This window comes from Corythoichthys intestinalis, chromosome 8, assembly GCF_030265065.1.
Source record: "Corythoichthys intestinalis isolate RoL2023-P3 chromosome 8, ASM3026506v1, whole genome shotgun sequence".
Classification (NCBI taxonomy): domain Eukaryota; kingdom Metazoa; phylum Chordata; class Actinopteri; order Syngnathiformes; family Syngnathidae; genus Corythoichthys; species Corythoichthys intestinalis.
In genome coordinates this window covers 9,608,319-9,634,730 of record NC_080402.1, presented here as the reverse complement: position 1 = coordinate 9,634,730, position 26,412 = coordinate 9,608,319, and the positions used below count along the sequence as shown (strand labels likewise).

The 26,412-nt window shown below is 37.0% G+C and overlaps 2 protein-coding genes across 2 annotated transcripts in view; one reads left to right on the top strand and one right to left on the bottom strand.

Annotated features, from left to right (window-relative positions):
* The window catches only part of ncf4 (neutrophil cytosolic factor 4), a 51,506-nt gene extending 33,589 nt beyond the window's left edge, over positions 1-17,917 (bottom strand). The window contains exons 1-6 of the mRNA XM_057842601.1: positions 17,811-17,917; positions 16,256-16,340; positions 16,007-16,166; positions 6,366-6,436; positions 5,807-5,934; positions 3,087-3,135 (exon numbers count right to left, since the gene is read on the bottom strand). Of these exons, the coding sequence (XP_057698584.1) occupies positions 3,087-3,135; positions 5,807-5,934; positions 6,366-6,436; positions 16,007-16,166; positions 16,256-16,340; positions 17,811-17,842 (525 nt within the window). The 5' untranslated portion in view covers positions 17,843-17,917. The remainder of the gene's footprint in view (positions 1-3,086; positions 3,136-5,806; positions 5,935-6,365; positions 6,437-16,006; positions 16,167-16,255; positions 16,341-17,810) is intronic.
* Positions 1-26,412, top strand: part of LOC130919930 (parvalbumin-7-like) — a 45,413-nt gene that overhangs the window by 15,523 nt on the left and 3,478 nt on the right. The window contains exons 2-4 of the mRNA XM_057842602.1: positions 21,264-21,332; positions 23,411-23,540; positions 23,631-23,740. Coding sequence (XP_057698585.1) covers positions 21,264-21,332; positions 23,411-23,540; positions 23,631-23,740 — 309 coding nt within the window. The remainder of the gene's footprint in view (positions 1-21,263; positions 21,333-23,410; positions 23,541-23,630; positions 23,741-26,412) is intronic.

The following is a 26,412-nucleotide window of genomic DNA, read 5'->3' as shown; positions in this document are numbered from 1 at the left end:
ACTCTTTAAACAATCATGTGGTATTAATAGCTGATTGGACTTTCTTAAACATGTATAATCTACTTGACATGGTTAGTGCTGATTGGGATTGATAACAGAATCGTTAGATAATCTGCCAAATGATTCCATGGTATTGAAACACTCCCTACACTTGTCGCTGCAACAGTGCAGTATAGCTGCGTGTGCTAAATCTGTTGGCCATCTGGGGGCCCCTGCTGACTGGGGGGCCCTAGGCAATTGCCTGGTTTGCCTATTGGGACGCGACGCCTCTGCATGGGGCCCATGATAAAGCAATGAGCGTGTGGCCTATACATCACCAACGTAAAAACACCTAACGTGATTGTTTACTGTTAGTAGCAAGTCTTAAATGGGTTATAAAAGTGTTTTTGCCCAGCGGAGACCATGTGGAGGCATGGTAAAACAGCACTGCTGCCACGGGGAAGTAGATGGACGTGCACAGACGTATTTTCGAAAAAGAAAATGTGCTTTTTGGGGCGTTCTCAATTAAAATTTTAGGGCGATATGTACTCATTGAAGATGAAGAAATAACTCTAAATAATTCGTACAGTACCTTTATGGAGGAAAAAAAGCACAAGACCATAGACGCCACCATCAGTTGACAAGAAAACTCCCACAGACTTTGCGCCACGCTTTCCTGTAGGGGGCCGACCCATAGAGCGTTGAGGAGGCTTTCACTATTCACTGTGATAAACTCAAAGACACAATGCGTTTTAAAGCCAGATTTAGGCGGAAATAGGACGAAGGTTTTACTGCATACAAGCAGGTAGGAGTGTCTCAAGAGTGATTTGGTCGAGGATTCAGGGTAATTATTAGATTTTTCGCACCATGCATGCACTTTGAAACGTGAATACATTGAAATGAATGGGAAAATTTTAGGCTAATTTGAGCTTGAAATATTTACATAAAATGAATGATAACTACCCGTTTTTTTGCTTTTAACCAAGAGTTTAGACAGTTTTACATTCATATCTATAGAAATTCTGCAATTTAAGCATTTGTTTGCAAGAGTTTTTAACTTAAAAAGCTCTTTGTTTTGTGACAGCCGCCATGTTGGATGAAACATTACCGTAACATTGGCTTGAAATATTCACATAAAATGAACGATAACTGCCTGTTTTTTGTTTTCACCAAGAATCTAAACTGTTTTACGTTCATATCTATGAAAATTCCGCGATTTAAGCATTTATTAGCAAGACTTTTCTCCTTAAAAAATCTTTGTTTTGTGACGGCGGCCATGTTGGATTTTGTATCTCTACTCAATAGTGGATTTTAACCTAAATAAGTTGTCATTGTATATACATAGAAATAAACAAATTTTGCTTTTGCTGAGTAAAATTAAGATGATTCTGCATGTTTTCCTCAAGTTTCTGATGTGAAAATTGAGTGATTTAACGTATTAGCTGTTGAAAACTTGCACTAAATTAAAAAAAAAAAAAAAAAAAGTTGCTATTTTGAGCAAAAACGTATATGTTTGAATTAGGGCTGTCAAAATTATTGCGTTAACGGGCGTTAATTATTTTTTTAAATTAATCACGTTAAAATATTTGACGCAATTAATGCACAAATGCCCCGCTCAAACAGATTAAAATGACAGCACAGTGAAATGTGTACTTGTTGTGTTTTTTGGAGTTTTGTCGCCCTCTGCTGGCGCTTGGGTGCGACTGATTTTATAGGCTTCAGCACCCATGAGCATTGTGTAAGTAATTATTGACATCAACATTGGCGGGCTACTAGTTTTTTTTTTATTGAAAATTTTTACAGATTTTATTAAAACGAAAACATTAAGAGGGGTTTTAATATAAAATTTCTATAACTTGTACTAACATTTATCTTTTAAGAACTAGAAGTCTTTCTATCCATGGATCGCTTTAACAGAATGTTAATAACGGTAATGCCATCTTGTTGATTTATTGTTATGATCAACAAATACAGTACTTATGTACCGTATGTTGAATGTATATATCCATGTTGTGTCTTATCTTTCCAGTTCAACATTAATTTACAGAAAAATATGGCATATTTTATAGATTGTTTGAATTGCGATTAATTGCGATTAATTACGATTAATTACTTTTTAATCTGTAATTAACTCGATTAAAAATTTTAATCGTTTGACACCCACCCCAAGTTTAAATATTGCTATTGATCCTGAAAAATAGATGATTATCTCTGCATCGGCGATTTTTGTGCATCTAGCGTAAAATTTGAGAATTTTATAGCCATTGTAAGTTTTGTTATACTTGTATAAAAAAATTTTTTTTAAATGAACCAGGATTTTATTAGGGAATGACTTTGAATTTTTTGATGTCGCTGCTCACAGAGACTGATATATGCCGAAGGGAGGTGTCTGTTTTGGTTTGAGGTCGCTAGCGGCTTTGGTTTTGAAAATATTTGAAATTTAAGTTGTTTAAAAATATGCCCTCTACGGATCATCCTCGAGCTCCACTTCCCGTCAACTGATAGTAAAGTCTATGACAGGACATTATCACTCTTGCATGGTACCATCTTAGCGTTAGCTTTCTGCGACAGCTAGCATAACATTTTCCTACAGGCAATGTTTATTTCCGGTTCCGTAGTTTCATAGAAGGGATTTTGTTTCTTTTGACAATAAAACTAAATAATAATACATTTTCAAAACCCGATCTTTTTTGCCCAATTCCGATCATCTGAAAATGACTTGTTCGGGCCTGATTTCCAATCATGTGATCAGATCAGGGACACTTCCAGTAATCTGTGCCATTGCAGTAGAAATATTGTCACATGGTTTACCGGTTGAATGTACTACAAATGCATTCAAGGAAATGATAAAGCCAATTATTTAACATATAAGAAACTCTTTAACTTCACAAACTCCACATTGATTCTTCACGTTTGTATGTATTGATTTTTTTACTGTAAACGCGTGCGCCTTCACCCCCGCGTGGTCACGCGCGGCTATCATTGATCGTAGCGAAGTTTTGCCAGAATGGATTTAGCATGGTTGTTGCGTTGTGGGTGGCCATGGAGACGGTAACCACAGCAGAAATGATAAATAAGTGCAATTTAAAAATAAAGCAGAGAGTTACCTCAGCCCTCGGAGAGGAGAAAAGGTCAGTCGTGGTTTTGACCGTCTTCCTAAAAGATAAAAAGATGCAAATATATATATTTGCAGTTTCGAAAAGAGGAACAAAAACTGTTTCTATTGATATAAACACAAAATGGTTGAAAATAGGGTTAGGAAAAAGGGACGTTCGTGATATGGGGAAGTAATGAGAGTCAAATTTTGCATCATTTCCTCTTGAGAGAGTTTCCCGCTTTACATATGTTCTCCTGGTGAAACACGCCATGTGCTAATGGTCAGACGGCTCAATGGTCATTGCAAATAAGGAAGGAACGCTTCTGTGGCTTCTTAATGGACAGCTTGTTGGGGAGCGGTATTAAATGATTCTTCAGCACCATTGACGGTGCTAGACGTCCAGAAGAAGCGTCGTCAATGGCACTGAGGGATGAGCATTCACAGCCAATCCTCAGAGTTTAAATTAATTGGACATTTCAATGTCAGGCAAAGACTTAAATACTACTAAAAAATCCACTTTTGAGTGTTACATCGGGCAAAACTATGTATAATTATATAAAACTAATATAAATAATAATTAGTACTTTTAATAACTTTTTTAACGCTTTCACTATTCATCTGTTCAAAAGCTACTATTAGCCTAGCTCATTGACTGCCAGCCCATGTCAAAGAGTATGTGTTGTGGTAGTAGAAGAGGGAAATTGATATTGAAAACACCTATCGACGGTACTAGATGTCCAATCCATTTCAACTGGGAAGGGCTGCAAACGATTGTTCAATCACTATTGTTGTCGATTGCAGTCAAAGAGCTAAGCCATTTGAGGTCACAAGAGATTTATAAAAAAAAAAAAATACTAATAATAATAATAATAATAAATACGTTTTAATTTTTTTTAGTTTTGTTTTCTAATTTTTTTTTTTTAAGATTTTTTTTTTTAATTAATCCTGGCTTTTTTTTAATACAGTGGGGCAAATAAGTATTTAGTCAACCACTAATTATGCAAGTTCTCCCACTTGAAAATATTAGGGAGGCCTGTAATTGTCAACATGGGTAAACCTCAATCATGAGAGACAGAATGTGGAAAAAAAACAGAAAATCACATTGTTTGATTGTTTGATTTTTAAAGAATTTATTTGCAAATCATGGTGGAAAATAAGTATTTGGTCAATACCAAAAGTTCACCTCAATACTTTGTTATGTACCCTTTGTTGGCAATAATGGAGTCCAAACGTTTTATGTAACTCTTCACAAGCTTTTCACACACTGTTGCTGGTATTTTGGCCCATTCTTCCATGCAGATCTCCTCTAGACCAGTGATGTTTTTGGGGCTGTCGTTGGGCAATACGAACTTTCAACTACCTCCACAGATTTTCTATGGGGTTGAGATCTGGAGACTGGCTAGGCCACTCCAGGACCTTGAAATGCTTCTTACGGAGCCACTCCTTTGTTGCCCTGGCTGTGTGTTTAGGATCATTGTCTTGCCGAAAGACCCAGCCACGTCTCATCTTCAATGCCCTTGCTGATGGAAGGAGATTTTCACTCAAAATCTCTTGATACATGGCCCCATTCATTCTTTCCTTTACACAGATCAGTCGGCCTGGTCCCTTTGCAGAAAAACAGCCCCAAAGCATGATGTTTCCACGCCCACAATTCACAGTGGGTATGGTGTTCTTTGGATGCAATTCCGTATTCTTTCTCCTCCAAACACAAGAACCTGTGTTTCTACCAAAAAGTTCTATTTTGGTTTCATCGGACCATAACGCATTCTCCCAGTCCTCTTCTGGATCATCCAGATGCTCTCTAGCAAACCGCAGACGGGCCTGGACATGTACTTTCTTCAGCAGGTGGACACGTCTGGCAGTGCAGGATTTGAGTCCCTGGCGGCGCATTGTGTTACTGAGAGTAGCCTTTGTTACTGTGGTCCCAGCTCTCTGTAGGTCATTCACCAGGTCCCCCCGTGTGGTTCTGGTATGTTTGCTCACCGTTCTTGTTATCATTTTGACGCCACGGGGTGAGATCTTCTATGGAGCCCCAGATCGAGGGAGATTATCAGCGGTCTTGTATGTCTTCCATTTTCTAATAATTGCTCCCACAGTTGATTTCTTTACACCAAGCGTTTTACCTATTGCAGATTCAGTCTTCCCAGCCTACAATTTTGTCTCCAGTGTCCTTTGACAGGTCTTTGGTCTTGGCCGTAGTGGAGTTTGGAGTGTGGCGGACAGAGATTGTGGACAGGTGTCTTTTATACCAATAATGAGTTAAAACAGGGGCCATTAATACAGGTAACAAGTGGAGCCTTGTTAGATCTTGTTAGAAGAAGACCTCTTTGACAGCCAGAAATGTTGCTTGTTTGTAGGTGACCAAATACCTATTTTCCACTCTAATTCGGAAATACATTTTTAAAAAATCAAACAATGTGATTTTCTGTTTTTTTCCTCACATTCTGTCTCTCAGGGTGAGGTTTATCCATGTTGACAATTACAGGCCTCTCTAATATTTTCAAGTAGGAGAACTTGCACAATTGGCTGTCCACTTTAGTGACCACTGTCCCTGAAAGGGTTACAATATATATAAATATGTATGTGTGCAATTTTTAAAAATTTGTTTTTAACAAATATTAGATAAACTGTAAGGTTAAAAAGGGTTTGGACTATAATCCAGTCACTTAACAAAGACCCTTGTAAATTCAGCTAGTGGTATTTAAGAGCTACCCAGACAAACGATCTTACACTTTGCGGGTAGGTGGTCGCAGACGCCTGAGCGCTCGCGGCTGCTGTTGGCTGTCCTGCTCCGTCTGGTAGAAGAACATCCTGAGATCCTCGTCCAGCAGCAACCATGTCGGCAGACCCAACAGCCTCTGCGGGAAAGAAGGAGGAATGTTATGGGAGAGTGGGGGAAAGGAGGCTTGTGGGAGTTTAGCGAGGTGGAAGGCGCAAAGCAGGAAAAGATGGAGAGAGAAACACGTGGGTTGTGGCCGAACAAGCGAGGCAAGTGAGTGGGAGAAGACAACTTGGTGGTTTGTGTTTGACTCTTTTTCTTTTGGCTGCACGCAAAGTGTCAAAAGTCCCACAACTGCTGTCAGTCAGGCGTGATGTGGGCAAGGGCAGAAGCAGAGATGATATTAAGAGAGAGAGGAGAGGCGACGCCTACGTGCGCATGCAGCTTTATCCGCAAACTGATGCTTGGATAAACGTTCAAGTTAGCGCAGCATCCACCTACAGTAGCACTCGGCCCACCTGGAGGTGAAGGCGCAACCAGACTTTCCTTCTACTCAAACGCCGTGATTACCTTCATGTACGTGTTCAGTTCGGGAATTCGGCTCTCCGCAATCTCCCTCTTGTTGCCGATGAACACTTTACCTAGAGAAGCATGAGCAAAAGCATTTTGATGAGCAAAAATTTACAAGGTTTACACCCCCTGTGCTTTATAAGTACGGTTGGGCATCGTTTGAAATTGAACGATTCCGGTTCTGATTCCGATTCCACGTTTCGATTCCGGTTCCGAACGATTCTCGATTCCGATTCTTTTCAGAGGCATTCTTTTCAGAGGCAGGGTCAAAAAAAAAAAAAAAAAGCAAAATGCTGGGTAAAAAAAAATTGCATAGTTCATATTTAAGGCTTAACTTGTCAATGTTTTTTTTTTTTTTTTTTTAATTAAATGAACTTCTGACAGGGTTCATTTTAACTTGTATATAAATATCAGTCTAGTACTACAACGATTAATCGATTAACTCGAGTAATCTAATTTAATCAGAGTGGCATTGTAAAGTAGTTTGTTTTGAATGTGCTTGCATTTAGTTGTATTGATTTGGGTGGATACACTGCCCTCTATTGGCAACAGTGAATATGAAATAACTCATTTAACATGGCTGAATTCAGCTGCTCCCCCTTAAGACCAACATAAGGTAAATTTTTGTGTGAGCTAATGTTTTTTTTTAAGCATTTGTAATTTAGTTTCTAGGTGTATTTAGCAGGTTTTTGTGGAAATATGTGTTTGAACGATTTAAGAGCATTTTAAAAATACGTTAGCATTTTATAGCGTTTAAGCTAGCGGACTTTTGCTATGTAAGCTAGCCAATTCTTTTGTTGTACTTTGATCCTCATTTATTTATTTTTTATGCCGTTTGACACCAAACTCAGGGATTTTAATTCATTTTTAAATGAAAGTACAATTCTGCATATTATGAAGAAACACAGGGAATTTTGTTTTCGCATTTAATGCTCTTTTGAAAGTGCAATCGTAGCAAGCCTTTGTTTTACATCTCCGAAACTTTATTCTGCAACGCATTAAATGTTCGGATGATCCGATTACTCGATTATTCGAACTAACTAGTTGATAGATTAATCATCTACTAAATTAATCGATAGCTGCTGCCCTATATCAGTCTTTGAACTCGAGCAATTTTTTTCCACTCGGCAGTCAGGGCATTGAAACAAGGAATCGAAATTTAAAAATTCGGACGATTCCGGGAGCATTGGAGTGTTAGAACCAGTTCCCATCGATGCTTGATGCACAACCCTATTCATAAGCCTGGTGGACTTTCGATTCTGTATGTCTGTTTTTTGTTTTTTTTTAATGCTCAAGATGACTCAAGCACGAATAAAGGATTAGTATCAAACCGACAGTATATTTTGGAGTAAATATTAATATTATGTATATTTAAGATAAATATTAATATTAATAATATATTAATATTAATTTTTATAATTTTACAATATATTTTGTAGTAAATTTTGAGGTAGTGAGGTCAAAGGTCACATAGTTCCTTAACGAATTTCACGATACATTGATAATGGATTAGCTTATTTAACTCAAATTGGTAAAAGTAAGGGTAATATGAACCATGAATAAATATGTGATATGTAATATGAAATAGAAGAGATGATTAAATTTGCCATCATGAGGTCAAAGGTGACACGACCAATTTGAATTTTTATGTTTGTGTTTAAGACACTCAAAAACGAATTTAGGTATTATGAAACTAAACTTGCATGTTATGTATGTAACATGAAACAGAAGATCGGGTAAAATTTTGGGCTAATGAAGTCAAAGGTCACAAAGGTTTGCCTGTATGTTTGTGAATATAACTGAAGAACGAATAAAGGGAGTATTATCAAACTTGCAGTATATTTTGCAGTAAATGTTAGTATTATACATATTGTATATATAAATAATATATATTAATGATATTTTTTTTAAATATTTTGTAGTATTTTTTAGGTATTGAGGTCAAATGTCAAATAGGTCCTTAAAGCAATTTCATGATACCTTGATAATGGATTAGTTTATTTGACACAAATTGGTAAGCGTAAGAGTAATATGAACTGTGAAGAAATACGCGTTATGTAATATGAAACTGAAGCGGTGATTAAATTTGCAATAATGAGGTCAAAGGTCACACGACCAATCTGAATTTTTATGTTTGTGTTTAGGACACTCAAAAATGAATTTAGGTATTATGAAACTAAATTTTCATGTTATGTATGTAATATGAAAGAGAAGACGGGTTAAAATCTTGGGGTAATGAGGTCAAAGGTCTCAAAGATTTGCTCTTAAGTATGTGAACATAACTTAAGAATGAATAAAGGGATTATTATCAAAGTTAAATTATATTTTGCACTAAATATTAATATACAGTATATAAATAATATGTAATAATAGTATTTTTTTTAAATATTTTGTAGTAAATTTTTAGGTATTGAGGTCAAATGTCAAATAGTCCTTAAAGCAATTTCACGATACCTTGATAATGGATTAGTTTATTTGACACAAATTGGTTAGCGTAAGAGTAATATGAACCGTGAAGAAATACGCGATATGTAATATGAAACTGAAGTGGTGATTAAATTTGCAATAATGAGGTCAAAGGTCACACAACCAATCTGAATTTATATGTTTGTGTTTAAGACACTCAAAAACGAATTTAGGTATTATAAAACTAAACTTGCATGTTATGTATGTAATATGAAACAAGACTGGGTAAAATCTTGGGGTAATGAAGTCAAAGGTCTCAAAGGTTTGCTCTTAAGTTTGTGAACATAACTTAAGAATGAATAAAGGGATTATTATCAAATTTAAAGTATATTTTGCAGTAAATATATAATTAGTATTAATAGTATTTTTTTATATTTTACAATATATTTTGTAGTAAATTTTGAGGTAATGAGGTCAAAGGGTCACATATACCTTGATAATGGATTAGCTTATTTGACTCAAATTGGTAAGAGTAAGGGTAAATGGTAAATGGTTTTATACTTATATAGCGCTTTTCCACCTTTCAAGGCGCTCAAAGCGCTTTACACGATCTCGCCATCCACCTAATATGAACCATAAAGAAATACGGTATATGCCATATGAAACGGAAGAGGTGATTAAATTTCCCATAGTGAGGTCAAAGGTCTCACGTACAATTTGAATTTTTATACTTGTGTTCAAGGTACATAAAAACAAATTTAGGTATTATGATCAAACTTGCATAATATGTATGTAATATGAAACAGAAGAAGGGATAAAATCCTGGGGTAATGGGGTCAAAGGTCACCAAGCTTTGCTTGTATGTTTGTGTTTAATGTAACTCGAGAACGAATAAAAGGATCATTATCAAACTTGCAGGAAGTGTTTTTAATATGAAAATGAAGAGATGAATAAATATGTGGTTTATAAGGTCAAAGGTCACAGACGTTGGTAAAGGAATTTCGTGATATCTTGATCATTTGAATTTGGATGCTTAGGCAGGGGTTTGCTCTCAGAATGCTGCTCTGGTATTTAATGGCATTGACGGGATTGGACGTTCAATCCATTTTGACTGGGAGGGCTGGATTGAAAGTCTAGAAACTTTCAATGGCAGCCAATGAGTTAAATGGGAGTTAGGAAGAGAACTGTGAACATTCTGTGAATTAATTCCAAAAAATTGTAATACTCAACAGTTTCTCAAACGAAACCTACATTGAAATAAAGTCCAAAATCAAAAGCAGAGACAAGTTGAGTAAAGATGAGGAGTTGTCAACTTTATGACTCCCAAGGCCATCTGATGCTGTTATTAAATCTCACTTAGCCCACTCCTAATGACCCTCGGCTTTAATGTTCTGCTCACACTCAATCAATTCCTCCTCCTCTCATTCACGCTAAAGCAGCAAGTGACTCAACCACTCTGTGACACGAGTTCATTTGAATGGAATCAAATTTTCTTTGTTCACCTTGATCTTACGAATGGCAGTGTTTTTTCTCACAAAATCCACATCGCAGAAAAACCTTGGATTCCTTCAAAAATGAGAAGTCATTCTGCGATCAAATGACTCATTTCAAAGCGCCCTAGAAGACCATACGTCTCTTTTTTTCCCCTCCCTGACGCTTGACGTCGCTCCCTCGGCTTCCCTTTTCCATCTTGATGAGCTCCGCAATTAAACCCATCAACTCTAATATTATCCAGCGGATTCCTCTGCGGCAGATGCCATAGTTTGCAGAAAAGTTGAACCCCCTCGCCCCACTCCCGCCATTCAGTGAGTGAGACTGATTGAAATCATAATGTATTCTATTTCCGCCAAAGATAAATGGTAATAGGGTGGCATATATTTTAAGAAGCACTAGGTTTTGAAAAAATGTATTAAAAAAGTGCAATCAAATGCTGAATGTGAAAATCAATAATGCAAAAGTGGGCTGAAATGATGAATGAGTCATGTTCATTTCAAGCCCACGCTGGTGCAAAAAGCAAAGTTAAAACTATATTACGAAAATTTTGCAGGATAAGAAAGTTCACACATGTTAATTAACACTCGATTACTGTAATTGAGAATAATCAGGGTTTCCCTTAGTGTTTTACAAGCCTGGTGGGCCGCCAGGCTTCTCTTGCCCCCCTCCCACAACCAGGTTAAAACAGTGATACACTGTTCATTTAATAAATAAGGTAAATTTTATTAGTAAAAGGACTTCTAATACAGATAAAAATGTTGTTGTTTTTCTATGGCTGTCATAATTATCGCGTTAACGGGCGTTAATTAATTTTTCTAATTAATCACGTTAAAATATTTGACGCAATTAACGCAGATGACCCGCTCAGACAGATTTAAATGACGGTACAGTGAAACGCTCACTTGTTAATTGTGTTTTATGGAGTTTTGCCGCCCTCTGCTGGCGCTTGGTGCGACTGATTTTATAGGCTTCAGCACCCTGAGCATTGTGTAAGTAATTATTGACATCAACAATGGCGGGCTACTAGTTTATTTTTTGATGAAAATTTTACAAATTTCATTAAAACGAAAACGTTAAGAGGGGTTTTAATATAAAATTTCTATAAATTCTACTAACATTTTTCTTTTAAGAAATACAAGTCTTTCTATCCATGGATCGCTTTAACAGAATGTTAAGAATGTTAATGCCATCTTGTTGATTTATTGTTATAATAAACAAATACAGTCCTTATGTAGCGTATGTTGAATGTATATATCCATCATGTGTCTTATCTTTCCATTCCAACAATAATTTACAGAAAAATATGGCATATTTTATAGATGGTTTGAATTGCGATTAATTGCGATTAATTACGATTAATTCATTTTTAAGCTGTAATTAACTCGATGAAAATTTTTAATCGTTTGACAGCCCTATTTTTTTCACATGAAGTTAATTTCTTTTGCAAATTAAAAAAAACATTGAGAGTTTTCACTAGGGGTGCAAGATATCCATTTTTTGAAACCGATACCAATATCGATAACTTCCTGCTCCTCAAAGCCGATACCGAAATCGATAACCGATAATAAATATTTAATTTTTTTAATGTATATTCACGCGGGTTTTTGAAAACCTGGAGGTTTAAAAAAAATAATAGTGGTGGATTCAACATAGATTTGTCTTTGATCCCACCAGAATTTTCATAATGACATGAACATTATTATAATGAACAAAACAAAGACAGGAACAGTCTTGACTTCAAATAAAGTGCCAATATTTCTTTTTTTCAAATAAATATAATTTGAGTCAATCACAATCAATTAGTCAATATAATTCAAGATGTGTTTCCTGAACAATGAGCACTGAACTAAAACATAAACCCAACAGGTATTGTGCTTTGTCATCAGATAAAAATTAGGGCTGTCAAACGATTAAAATTTTTAATCGAGTTAATTACAGCTTAAAAATTAATTAATCGTAATAAATCGCAATTCAAACAATCTATAAAATATGCCATATTTTTCTGTAAATTATTTTTGGAATGGAAAGATAAGACACAAGATGGATATATACATGCAACATACGGTACATAAGGACTGTATTTGTTTATTATAACAATAAATCAACAAGATGTCATTAACATAATTAACATTCTGTTAAAGCGATTCATGGATAGAAAGACTTGTAGTTCTTAAAAGAAAAATGTTAGTACAATTTATAGAAATTTTATTAAACCCCCTCTTAATGTTTTCGTTTTAATGAAATTTGTAAAATTTTCATTCAAAAAATAAACTAGTAGCCCGCCATTGTTGATGTCAATAATTATTTACACAATGCTCATGGGTGCTGAAGCCTATAAAATCAGTCGCACCCAAGCGTCAGCAGAGGGCGGCAATACTCCATAAAACACAATTAACAAGTGAGTGTTTCACTGTACCGTCATTTAAATCTGTCTGAGCGGGTAATCTGCATTGATTGCGTCAAATATTGTAACGTGATTAATTTAAAAAATTAATTAACGCTCGTTCACGCGATAATTTTGACAGCCCTAATAACAATATTTGGTGCTACAGGAGACTGTTGTGGTCTTGGTCCATGAAACAACTTTCTTAACCTGGGAGACAGGTTAGGACAGCATGCCTATCAATAACCAAAAGGCCTCTCAATAACTTACTAACTAATAACTAACACTGTAAACATTATATAGTAAGGTTTATCGCTCATTCCTCATAACAAAAATATGGTAGAACAAAAAGGATTAATGGCTTGCCTTATAATAATCAATATAAACGGCAGTGAGTGAACCCATATATTCAATAAAGTATGAGGTTTATTCTGTGCATAGTATAAAATCCTACCAAGCATGTTGACAGGACGAACATTACACGACAACTATTATATGTATGTATAGCATAGCTAGCTTGAGCTCCTAGCCTTAAAGATAGCTGGCTTCTATAACACAACAACTTATGAAGTATTGTACATGTGACCCTTCACCACGAAGTAAACATATATTGCACATCCATATGTTACAGTAAACATAAATACTTAGAGACATATATTTCCTAGGCGGAAACTTAACTAACAGAAAGCATTCACGATTGTCAATGCTAACGCTAGACACAACACTGTGTAAAGTGAATGAGTTTGTGGGCCAAATTATAGATGCAGCGAATTATTCTGACCGGCAGGTGGCAGCAATGCCCCGCAAATGGTCAACTGATTTCCCAGCCAGCGAGCACAGTTCATACTGTATTATCGGTCCTATTAATTATGTTATTGGATTTTTGGGGGATGACGTCATAACTCCTATTATCGGACCAATAATTATCGTGCGCCAGTAGTTTTTGCGATTAACAAAGATGGCCGAACAAGAAGCATGCTCCAGGACTGAATAAAAGTCAGTTAAAGTTTGAAGGGGTCAAAACAAGTTGAAATTCATGGGAGAATGTCAACTATTTATGGTGCCACAGGTTTCAGCTGAAAAAATGTCAGTGTTTTTTTCGTTTTTCATGTCGAGGACGAGACGATAACGAGCTGAAAACGTGTTTTGGGAGACTAAAACATAAGGAGAAAAACGCCAGTTTTCATCTGACAAGACGAAAACTAAACGAAAATGCGGAATAGTTTCCATCACATATTCGCAATGTCTTACATTTTATGTGTAGTTATGCACCCTAGCAGTGTCTGGTTGTGTCACTCATGTGACGTGCTGCAGCTCTCCAGTCTCCAAGCTTGCACACAGATGAAAACTAGACGAAATTAGTCTTGAGTTTTCGTCACCAAAAACTAGACAAAGACAAACACATTGTAAGATGACTCAAATATGACTAAGACTATAAGTATTATCCAAAAGACTAAGACAAAAATTAAAAGGAGTTTTATTTCAGAGTGACAATGTTCCAGTCATACACGGATTGTAGATGTTTCACTTTGACGTGAAATGTTTCACATTTAAAGGGTATGAGAGGGTTGCTTTGATTGAATGAAATCGTACATTCACAACGTCAGTGCAAAATTATCTTTCTGATCGGCATCCAATCGCGGACATTGAGTTAAATAAAGTAGCGTGGCATAAGTGGAGTTTAAGGGGGGGGCAGGAGGGCCAGGCCCCCCCTGGTGACCAAAAAGTGTCACTGCGTGTAATTGACTTTCCTATCTACATATATATATATATATATATATATATATATATATATATATATATATATATATATATATATATATATATATATATATATATATATATAAAACAAAAAAAATGAATGAAATGAACAAAAATATATATTTTTATAATGGGTCAAAATGACTTTTTCGAACAGATCATGTGACGAGCACCTCTTTGCATATTATTTAAAAAAAAAATTAGGGGAGAGCAATTTTATTTTTCAAATGATTTCTTTCTTTGTTTGAAAATATTTTTTGATTGAAGCAACTTTTTGGGGACTGAATGATTTAGACACAAATGTCACACAAAAAGGATTGCTAAAATCAAAGAAAACTTTTTAAATGAAAAATTAAGTGTTCAAATGCAAATATTTGAGTGTCAAATATTTTTTTGCATTCAAAAACTTTTTTTCTATGATTGAAATTGCTCTTTTTTTGATTGAAATGATTTTTCTTTCGAAAATACATATTTTTGTGTATATTTTTTGATTGAATAATAAAGACACAAATGTCCTAGCCAAACGCAAAACATTACTACAATCAAAAAAGTTCCTTCAACCCAAAAAAAAAAAAATTTCAAAGAAAAATAGCTTTAAAATGCATTTTTTTGAGTTTCAAATATATTTTTTTTGATTGAAGTGACTTTTTTTTTTTTTTTTTTTTTTTTTAATATACAGTATATTTTGAATGAGGCAACATTTATTTTTTGTGATTGAAGCAACTTTTTTTTTGATCGAATAATGAAGACACAAATCTACCTCCATATGGCTCCGCCCAGGGGATACAATTTTTGACTGGGGTAACTACATTGGCACGACACCGGCGGGCGTACCATATTCAATGGATGACGATCTTGGCGAGAAGTATAGCTGTCCTTAGCAGCCTGATTTAGAATTCCCCTCAAGAATGATGGGAAACAAAAAAAACGCTCATTTTCAACTTAATATTTTAAATATTCTTGTAAGTTAATTTTATTGCTGAGACTGCGTTTTGGGGTCATCAACATGTTGTGCCCTCCCGCCCCAAAAATGAAACTCCGCCTATGTAGCGTGGCACATGAATGTGCAAAAATGAACGTTATTGCAACATTAACCCTTTGACATTAACTAAGTTATTTTTGGTAATAATAACTAAAAAAAGAAAAAAAAAAATCAAGTCTTGGTTATGAGTAAGAGTAAGAAGCCATAAAGTCCAGATTGTGTCACTACTATACAATACCACAAGACTTCATAACAGTCAGGTTATGAGCAAACCAAAAGTCAGTTATTGCAAAAACAGAAGTTATTGGCTTAAGTAACCACAACTTCTGATGAAACACGAAAAGTAATTCTAACACACCAACATTTTCCTACTTGTCTCCATTTTATGCACCTTTATCGCAGCCTCACAACTCTAGTTACAAAGCGTTTAACGGCCTCCCGTGGCGCAATCAAGCGCTGTGCCGATCTTTCAGGCAGGTGGAGCGCATCTCCAGCAGCCCGCAATCAAAAGCAAAATGGTTTCGGAAGCTGCTTTAGGCACACAGCGGGTTTAGAAACAAAACGCTTGCATGGTTGTCAGAAAAAACACTTTTGTTGTGATGTGTAAACGCATACCTGGAAGGATTGGCAGCACGCAGGTGTTGGGACCGGGTCTATCCACATCCTCTGGGGAGTATCTAGACTCCAGGATCTGGTGCAGATTGAAAAACTCTCGATAGCGCCTGTAGATCAGATACTTGCTCCCTCCTTTGGTTTTCACCTCTATGACAAACATCTGCCAGATTGGATGGAAGACATGTTTTTAGGTTGGAAATAATCATCTTTTTATCATTGTTTTTGTGTGTGTGAATGTGTAAAACTTACAAAATAGTCAATGAAACCTTTTTTCTCTTCGATATCCGCAATGGTGGCACTGATAGGTACGTTATTTGGAAGCTGGTCAAAATCGCTAGCAGGAAACATTTGTTATTAGCATCAATGTACATTTCATGACTTTATAAGCCTGGCGGGTCTGAAAACGTCATGCAAATTCAAAATAATGAGAAAGAGAAGGTAATACCAACTAATCAATTTTAAAATTACATAGACAATAGAAATGTACATGTACATTAACTCATTTGCTCCCAAAAACGTATAAATACGTTCTATTTTTAATTGTTTCAGTGTCCAAAAGACTTATTTATACATCTTTTACGTTTTTTTTTCACAAGAGACATCTCTAGGTTCTGATGCAACTTAGCTCCAAAGCGCAGTGCTGAAAATCCATTTTAAAGCAATAAAACTGGCCACTGGAGGGCAGTAGCGCATTTGGTAAGACCCGCAACCCAACTCAACGGAACGAACGGTCGGGCCGCATGGCCGGGGCGCCGGCGGAAGACGACTAAGTGCGACGACCAGGCACGTCCAGGATGCCAGGCGGCGGACGACCGAGCAGAACAACCGGGAAGACGCCCGGGATGCCATGCGCTGGACGACCGAGCCGTTGAGTCCGGGCTGCTCGCCGAGCAGAGCCTGCCCCGCCGTGCTCAGCCACTCGCGTTCCCTGCTACTCAGCCGGAAACGCGCACGGCCAAACCAGTTCCCACCCAGGAACACAAAATGCCCCACACAAGTTCCCCAGGCTCCGCCACGAAGCAGTGGTCACCACAAAAGAAAGACTCAAAAAAAAAAAAATGGCGATGAGGGAGGCTTAACCCGGCTGTCACAGCCACAACAGCGTCAGCTCTCAGTTCAATAGTTTAGTTATGCGTAAATAAATTGTTACTTTGCTATCAAAGCTCTATTTGTCTTGTTGTTTATGTTATTTTGTAGAAGGAAAACATTATTCAGATGTTTGGGATGTCACAAAAGCAAAAAAAAAGCTGTGTTAAAGTCAAAGTTATGTTTGAAATGTATGCTTTTACAAAAAGCTCAATTTCTGTTTTTTCATCAGAAATGGGAAAATTGCTCAAACTTAGCTGTTTTCTAATGCTGATATCTAAAGAATGGAAAAACTAACTTTTTTTTCCTACTGAAAGAAAAGAGTCTAATCTTTCCTTTGGTGGGTTCCATGTTTATATAGCAAAAGAACAGAATTTTCTGTGGGCCTTGCAAAATCTAGTAAAACGGCCGGGAGCGAAGGGGGTTGCACTGGTGAAAATGGCTGGGAGTGAATGAGTTAATAGACAAAAAAGAAACAAGTTATCATTAATTTGCATATTCAAAAACGCTCTTCAGACATGACCAATTTAAACATAATTAGCATTTCTTGTAATGTAAAACCAACTTTTGCTTAGTTAGGACAGCAACATAGCTTACTGTAATTCCTTTCCGATATTAAACTCAATTCATATTTTTTTGAAAGGGTAGTAAATCTTCATCAGATTTTTTTTCTTTTTTTTGTTAACCATTAAAAAAAAAAAATCACTTTTAAACTCACCTTTCTCCGCGTAGCTGTTGTGGGAGCGACATGGCATCAGATGGGTTATAAATCAAACAAAATGGTCTAAAAAGTCTGACTGTGCCGTGAAAAGAAGCATCAGGAAATGAGAGTTCCCTTTTAAAATGTCCCGTACACACAAACGACCACAAGGGAAGTGAGAACAGCTGGCAAGGGGTAACCAGGAAGTCACTGATAACACATATAGTGATGATAAAGTATTCGAACCTTTTGGAATTTCTCACATTTCTGCATGAAGTCACCATCAAATGATCTTTGTCAAAATCACACAGATGAAAAAACTGTGTCTGCTTTAACTAAAACCACCCAAACATTTATAGGTTTTCATATTTTAATGAGGATAGTACGCAAACAATGACAGAAGGGGGGAAAAATAAGTAAGTAAGCCATCACATTTAATATTTTCTGCCCCCCCCTTTGACAGCAATTACTTCAACCAGATGCCTCCTTTAGCTGCAGATCAGTCTGGCACATCGATCAGAACTAATCTTGGCCCATTCTTCTCGACAAAACTGCTGTAGTTCGGTCAGATTCCTGGGATGTCTGGCATGAATCGCAGTCTTTAGGCCATGCCACAGCATCTCAATGGGGTTCAAGTCTGGACTTTGACCTGGCCACTCCAGAACGTGTATTTTGTTCTTCCGAAACCATTCATGAGATCCTGTCCCAAGTGGAGGAGTTCAAGTATCTTGGGGTCTTATTCACGAGTGAGGGTAGGTGGGAGACGGAGATCGACAGGCGGATCGGTGCAGCGTCTGCAGTAATGCGGACTCTGCACCGGTCCGTAGTGGTGAAGAAGGAGCTCTCGATTTACCAGTCGATCTACTTTCCTACCCTCACCTGTGGTCACGAGCTGTGGGTCATGTTCGTAAGAACAAGATCCCGGATACAAGCGACCGAAATGAGTTTCCTCCGCAGAGTGTCCGGGCTCTCCCTTAGAGATAGGGTGAGAAGTTTGGTCATCCGGGAGGGACTCGGCTTCGAGCCGCAGCTCCTCCGCGTTGAGAGGAGCAGGCTGAGGTGGCCCGGGCATCTGGTTCGGATGCTTCCTGTATGCCTCCACAGAGAGGTGTTGCGGGCATGTCCCAACGGCTGGAGGCCCCTGGGACGACCCAGGACACGCTGGAGAGACTATGTCTCTCGGCTGGCCTGTGAGCGCCTTGGGATACTGCCGGCGGAGCTGGTTGAAGTGGCTGGGGAGAGGGAATTTAGGCTTCCCTGTTAAAGCTGCTGCCCCAGCGACCCGACCAAGCGGAAGATGATGGATGGATGGATGGATGGATGGATGGATGGATGGATGGATGGATGGATGGATGGATGGATGGATGGATGGATGGATGGATGGATGGATGGATGGATGGCACGAACCATTCTGAAGTTGATTTACTTCTATGTTTTGGATCATTGTGTTGTTGCAGCATCCATCCTCATTTTAGCTTCAGCTGTCTTGACAGACGGCCTCAGGTTTTCCTACAAAACATCCTAATAAACTTTTGAATTCATTTTTCCATTAATGATTTCAAGTTGTCAAGGCCCTCAGGCAGCAAAACAGCCCCAAATCATGATGCTCCCTCCACCATACTTCATGGTGGGGATGAGGTGTTGATGTTGGTAAGCTGTTCCATTTTTCCTTGTGTGTTACTCCCAAACAATTCAACTTTGGTTTCTTCAATCCGCAAAATATTTTGCCAAAAATTCTGTGACTGTCCAAGTGCCTTTTTTCGAGCATTAAACAGGCAACAATGTTTTTTTTGTTTGTTTGTTTGTTTGTTTGTTTGTTTGTTTTAGACAGCAGTGCCTTCCTCCGTGGAGTCCTCCCATGAACACCATGTTTGGCCATAGTTTTACTGTACATATAGTTGATGTGTGCATAGAGATATTGGACAGTGCCAGTGATTTCTGTAAGTCTTAAGCAGACACTCTAGGGTTCTTTTTTTTTTTTTTTTTTACCTCTCTGAGTATTCTGCACTGAACTCTTGGGGTCATCTTTGGTGGATGGCCACTCCTTGGGAGAGAAGCAACAGTGCCAAACTCTCTCTATTTGTGGAAAACTTCTCTGACTGTTTAGAGATCTTTTTGTATCCTTTCCCAGCTTTATACAAATCGACAATCCTTGATCGCAGGCCTTCAGACAGCTCTTTTGACCAAGACATGATGCACATCGGACAATGCTTCTCATCAAGAAATTTCATATCATGTGTGTTTTATAGTAGGCAGGGCATCTTTAAACCACTCATCAGTGATTGGGCACACACCTGGCTTAAATTGTTTGGTAAAAATTGTTTTCAATTGCTCTTTAAGTCTCCTTAGGCAGAGGGTTCACTTACTTATTTTTCCATCTTCTGTCATTGTTTGCATGCTATTCTCATTAAAATATGAAAACCTATGCATGTTTGGGTGGTTTTAGTTAAAGAGGACACTGTTTTTTTCATCTGTGTGATTTTGACAAAGATCAGATCACATTTTATGGTGATTTTATGCAGAAATGTGAGAAATTCCAAAAGGTTCAGATACTTTTTCATACCACTGTATGTGTGAGTGTATTCCTGCTAGGCCTGGATAATTTTTAGTTTTTTCTGGCTGGATCGCCCAGCCCTAATTTCTGTCCTGCATGTTTCCCGTACATAATTGCTGCTACATTGAAACTATCGGCGTGGAATGTGATGTGAAGTGGAGTGTTTGGCTGCGTTGTGTCACACTGCAGTGAAAAGATGTGCATAAATACGCACAAGATGCCGCTTGCTATGAGTAACAGTGGTGACTTGTCAAGTGTCTATTCATTGTCAAGGACAGGAGTTCTCTCAGAAGCTTGTTTTTCCAAGTAAAGTTTTGGGGGGGAAGAAAGCACCAAGTCTCATAAAATTCCTAACTTATTCACTGCCAATGACACCAGTAATCATCATATGCCATGTAAAGTCATCCTATTTAAAGGGAATGAAGAGCACCACCTTGATTGGCAGCAAATAGAATCATTTGTTCATTGAGTTTCATGATTTTGTCACTTCTCGCCAAATAAAACGCCCGAGTTGCTGAGTCATTACATAATAAGAAGCTGGCTGCATAACAGGCCAAACAAGCAAATACTTGGTGGATTCCTTTTAAAAACGCACCCACGACCGCCCTCACATGCAAAAGCCTTAGCGTGGACGCTAAATATACCGACGTTGGCGCTCATGCATATTTGGCAAACAGTGGGGGCCTTACGTCTCCCACTCAAGCTGACTCAATTAAAGTAAATGTTTTTTTTCTCGACTGAATGGGTTCAAAACTCTACAAAGTTGAATGGATTTTTGTTCGTCACGAATTCGCCCAGCAACAAATGGTAATCGGAACATAAGCTTGAGTTAACCTTGTTACTTGTCGCCATGGCAATGCGTGCTATTCTCACAACTGAGGTGGGTTTTTCTTTTGTATGTCTGTTTTTTTTTCTAGCTGACAGGATGGTGATGACGGACCTGTTGAAAGCGGAGGAGATCAAGAAAGCTCTTGATGCCTTTGCAGGTTGGATCGGTGTACTGTAGGGCTAACATGATTAATCGTCAATTAATCGACTTTTAGATTAATCAACTACCGTATTGGCCCGTAAATAAGACTGTGTTTTTTGCATTAAAATAAGACTGAAAACGTGGGGGTCGTCTTATATTCGCGGTCTAGACATTATACCCATTCACGACGCTAGATGGCGCCAGATATCATTGGAGCCATGTTCTGTCATGAGAGATCTCAGCTACTCTTTAACCAGTTTATTATTTTATTGCAATGTTTTTCCTTATTCAGATGCTTCAAGACTACAGTTACAGTTAGATTTCACTTTGATGGTTAATGCAGTTATTGCAGTTTTGTTATTTTATCACAACAGATTGGTTTATTTACATTTCGAAAACCAGAAGCCATTCATTTACGAATGTGATTGCACTTTAGTTTACATATTTAAATGTTCAGATATTAAGATTTGAATGAGGCAAAATAACATGCTTTTTCTCTCAAATATATTGTTATAATCATTTGTTTCAGATGTACCGTTATTATTTTCTTTATAAAAATTAATTTGGTGTTCAAAAAGTCTTTTTTCAAACTTGAGTCTTGAAAATGAGGGGGTCGTCTTATAATCAGGGCCATCTTATATTTTAGCCAATACGGTATTTTGATTGTTGAGAGAGCCGCGGTTGACCTAAAAATTGTCCAAATCCTCGTTTTTAACCCTTTTGTCTCTTTGGCTGCCTCTGACGGCAATCTGGTGATAATCCCATTCAAAATTAAATGAAAGTCTGTCGCTGTTAATGGGTATTATTAAAATAGATCTAGAAAAACCATTTTAGTTGATTAAATAAAATACAAACTTCAATTTCATACGAAAAAACATTATTGTGGATTCACAAAACAGAAACATTCAAATTAAAGGCACTAATCTATGTTTTCATATTTGATACCAAAAACACTACAGTGATCCCTCTTTACAGTACTTCGTGCTTCAAACTTCGCAGCCTCAGTCCATCGAGTTCAATAAAAAAAAAATTTTTTTTTAAATTAGCTGTCCCGAGCCGATTGCGTAGTCTCACTCTCCCTCCTTCTCCCTCCTCTTTGTTGTTCAGGCAATGCACTGGAGTTGCTTATTAAAGTTAACAATGATTGATAGATGTCTTCTGTTTGATCTTGCCACAGATCCCTGAAAGCCTCAGCATCAAAGAGCCGCATGCGTCAAACATAGTTTAACTTGTTAAACAGTTGCTGTGGCATCTCATTGTGTGTAAGTGAGGAGATGGAGCGGATTTGAGTGGACTCACCCAATGAAGCATTTAATAAAGACAAGCATTTTTATACTTTATTTTTGTTTTAAAAAAAATCGGTGGGACAGTAACGCGTTTAAACCTTATAATTATTACATTTGAAATGCTTAATAACCATTTAGTAAAATAAACATAAATATATATATTTTTTATTATACTTTGGGGCAAAAAAGCTAAAAAAACAAACAAACAAAAAAAAAACATGTCTTATATGCATCTCTTTCCAATGCTAAATCTGAATAAATACATTGAACACACACCAAAATTTTTTTTTGTTTTTGAGGTGGGCGGGCAACTAATTAACAGTTTTTCACATATTGCGGCGAGTTCTGGTCCCCATTAACCATGAAAAACAAAGGATCACTGTATTTACGCATCAAAATGACAATTCCAAAAGAGTAAGTATATTTTAAAATTTTATGTTGTTTTTTTTTACCTCACAAAAAACTCAATGTATGAAAATATAAAACTAATACTAAAATTAATATCTTAACTAAAATTATTTCAGAAAAATTAAAACTAATGAAACAAATTCAGTTTAAAAACCTAAAACTAATGGAATTAGCAAAACTACAAACCTACCAAATAACTAATCTACAATGGGGAAAATAAATCTAAAACTAACTCTCATCAGTTTTTTTTTTCCAATGTCCAGAGCACTATACCATTATATAACATGATTTATACATGAGCCGATAAATCGACTAATTGCAAATTGAATCATTGATTAACCGACTAACAAAATAATCATCTGTCTCTTTTTGGCCTACTTCCTTTTGTTTTGCTGAGCAGCAGAGACGTTCGACCCTAAAAAGTTCTTCGACTTGGTGGGAATGACGGCCATGTCGGCCGAGAGCGTCAAGCAGGTCTTCCGGGTTCTGGATGTGGACGGAAGCGGCTTCATAGAAGAAGAGGAACTCAAGTAAGAATGAAAAAAAAAAGATTTAAAAAAAAAAACATTTTTTACATAAGCTTTAAAAAAAAAAAAAAAAAAATCATGAATCTTGCTCAGGTTCGTGCTGAAGGGCTTCTCCAAGGACGGCAGAGACTTGACAGACGATGAAACAAGAGTGTTCCTCAAAGCCGCGGACAAAGATGGCGACGGCAAGATCGGCATTGATGGTAAGAGCAGAATCATACAGGGGAGCTAGGCAATTACCTAGGACACCATCTAGTGGAGGGGGAACCAGATTGCTTTTGGGGGAAAAATACTCAGGTGAAAAAAAACAAACGTATTCCGACATCAACTTTCCATATGCTACATATCAAAAAATTAGGGCTGTCAAACGATTAAAATTTTTAATCGAGTTAATTACAGCTTAAAAATTAATTAATCGTAATTAATCGCAATCAATCGCAATTCAAACCATCTATAAAATATGCCATATTTTTCTGTAAATTATTGTTGGAATGGAAAGATAAGACACAAGATGGATATATACATTCAACATACGGTACATAAGGACTATTTGTTTATTATAACAATAAATCAACAAGATGGCATTAACATTATTTTTTTTGTTTACATCTTTTTATTTGAGTTTTTTAACAGAGTTCAAAACATCGCAGCCAAAACGAAAGTAACAGAATAATCTTATTCGTGGTCCATTTGGTAACAGCGGAAAGGTAAACGCTTAGTCTTTGTCTTAATTCCAAAGTTGTGTTTGGCTGTGTCATAAACAGGTCCTTTATCTTTTTTACACAGACCACATATTCATCACTAACAAAAAAAAAAAAAAAAACACAGGGAAACGACACACACACACACATCCAACACAAAAATAAATGGAAATAAGTTTAACCATAAATAAATGAAAGAATAATAACCAAAAAACAAAACACATGAAGTTTGATAATACAGTTGGTAGCAGTGACATTATAATAAAAAAAAAAGTAAATAAAAAATATAACATTCAAAAAAAAAGTTAAATTAATTATTAACTAAACTAACTAAATTTGACAACAACAACAACAAAAAAAAAGGGGGGGGGGTGTGGGGGGGCAGGGCTTCTAGTCACTTTAGGGGCTGCCAGGTTTTGTGGAAGATACTTCCCCTACCATTGAGTGAAAATCTCATCTTCTCTAGCTTAAAATGGGTCAAAACTTCTTTGAGCCAACAGTTACAAGATGGGGGCATTAACATTATTAACATTCTGTTAAAGCGATCCATGGATAGAATGACTTGTAGTTCTTAAAAGAAAAATGTTAGTACAAGTTAGAGAAATTTTATATTAAAACCCCTCTTAATGTTTTCGTTTTAATAAAATTTGTAAAATTTTAAATAAAAAAATAAACTAGTAGCCCGCCATTGTTGATGTCAATAATTACTTACACAATGCTCATGGATGCTGAAGCCTATAAAATCAGTCGCACCCAAGCGCCAGCAGAGGGCGGCAAAACTCCATAAAACACAACAAGTGAGCGTTTCACTGTGTACTGTCATTTAAATCTCTCTGAGCGGGGCATCTGCTTTAATTGCGTCAAATATTTTAACGTGATTAATTCAAAAAAATTAATTTACGCCCGTTAACGCGATAATTTTGACAGCCCTACAACAAATACAATTATTATATTAATTTTCTAAATACTTCTGGTCTTAATCCGTGAGTCAGATAATCATGACCTGGCGCTTACTGGCTGCTCTTGATTTGTTCCTCTTGCACTCTTGTTGACAGTGAAAAGTGAGGAGAGACGTTTTCACAAATTTTTTCACAAACATATGCCTGTAAATTCCCGTGTAAGGTGACGCGGGATTTACATGCGTCCTTGCTTTCACGCATGTAGAGATGTCCTGAGAATGACACGGCTTGGACACTTTCACAGACTTGTCCCGTGTTGCCCACTAGTGCGATTTTATAACCCGGACATTACGTCATTTTTGGTCGGCGTCGGCTGTCACAATGTTGGTCGAATCGTGTTATGTTCCAGATGGAGAGTTCCCGATGTCGTAACTGCAGCCAATTCAAGCTCATCAAGACTGTATTTAAGCCCAGGCGATCCAAGAGAAGGGTGTTAAGGAGATTTAGGGTTGTTCCGATCATGTTTTTTTGCTCCCGATCCCGATCGTTTTAGCTTGAGTATCTACCGAGCCCGATATTTCCCAATCCAATTGCTTGTTTTTTTTTTTTTTTGCTCCCGATTCAATTCCAATCATTCCCGATAATTTTTCCCGGTCGTACACATTTTGGCAATGCATTAAGAAAAAAATGAATAAAACTCGGACGAATATATACGTTCAACATACAGTACATAAGTACTGTATTTGTTTATTATGACAATAAATCCTCAAGATGGCATTTACATTATTAACATTCTTTCTGTGAGAGGGATCCACGGATAGAAAGACTTGTAATTCTTAAAGGATAAATGTGACTTTGTATATTGTGGCTAAATATTGTCATCTAGTGTATTTGTTGAGCTTTCAGTAAATGATACTGTAGCTATTTAACTGTTCTGCTGAAATGCATGATGGGAAGTGCAACCATGACTGTGCGTAGTGGTACCAATTGATATATCTTCTCTGCGTTGGGAAGTAAGATAGGGTGTTAAGAAAAATATCAATTACTTCCTTTCTTCCCCACATCGCTTCCCACGATATTTCTAATCGTAGGGAGAGGGATTGTAAGGCTTTAGCCAATTAAAAAAAGGCTCCAAAGGCTGCCAAAATTCACCCTACTCATTTTAAGCTGCCTTTTAGCTCTATATATAGGTAAAACGGCGCCATTACAGATTGAACGCGACAATGCGTGAGTGGGTCGTGCAGCGCATGCGTTAATTGCGTTCAATATTTTAAA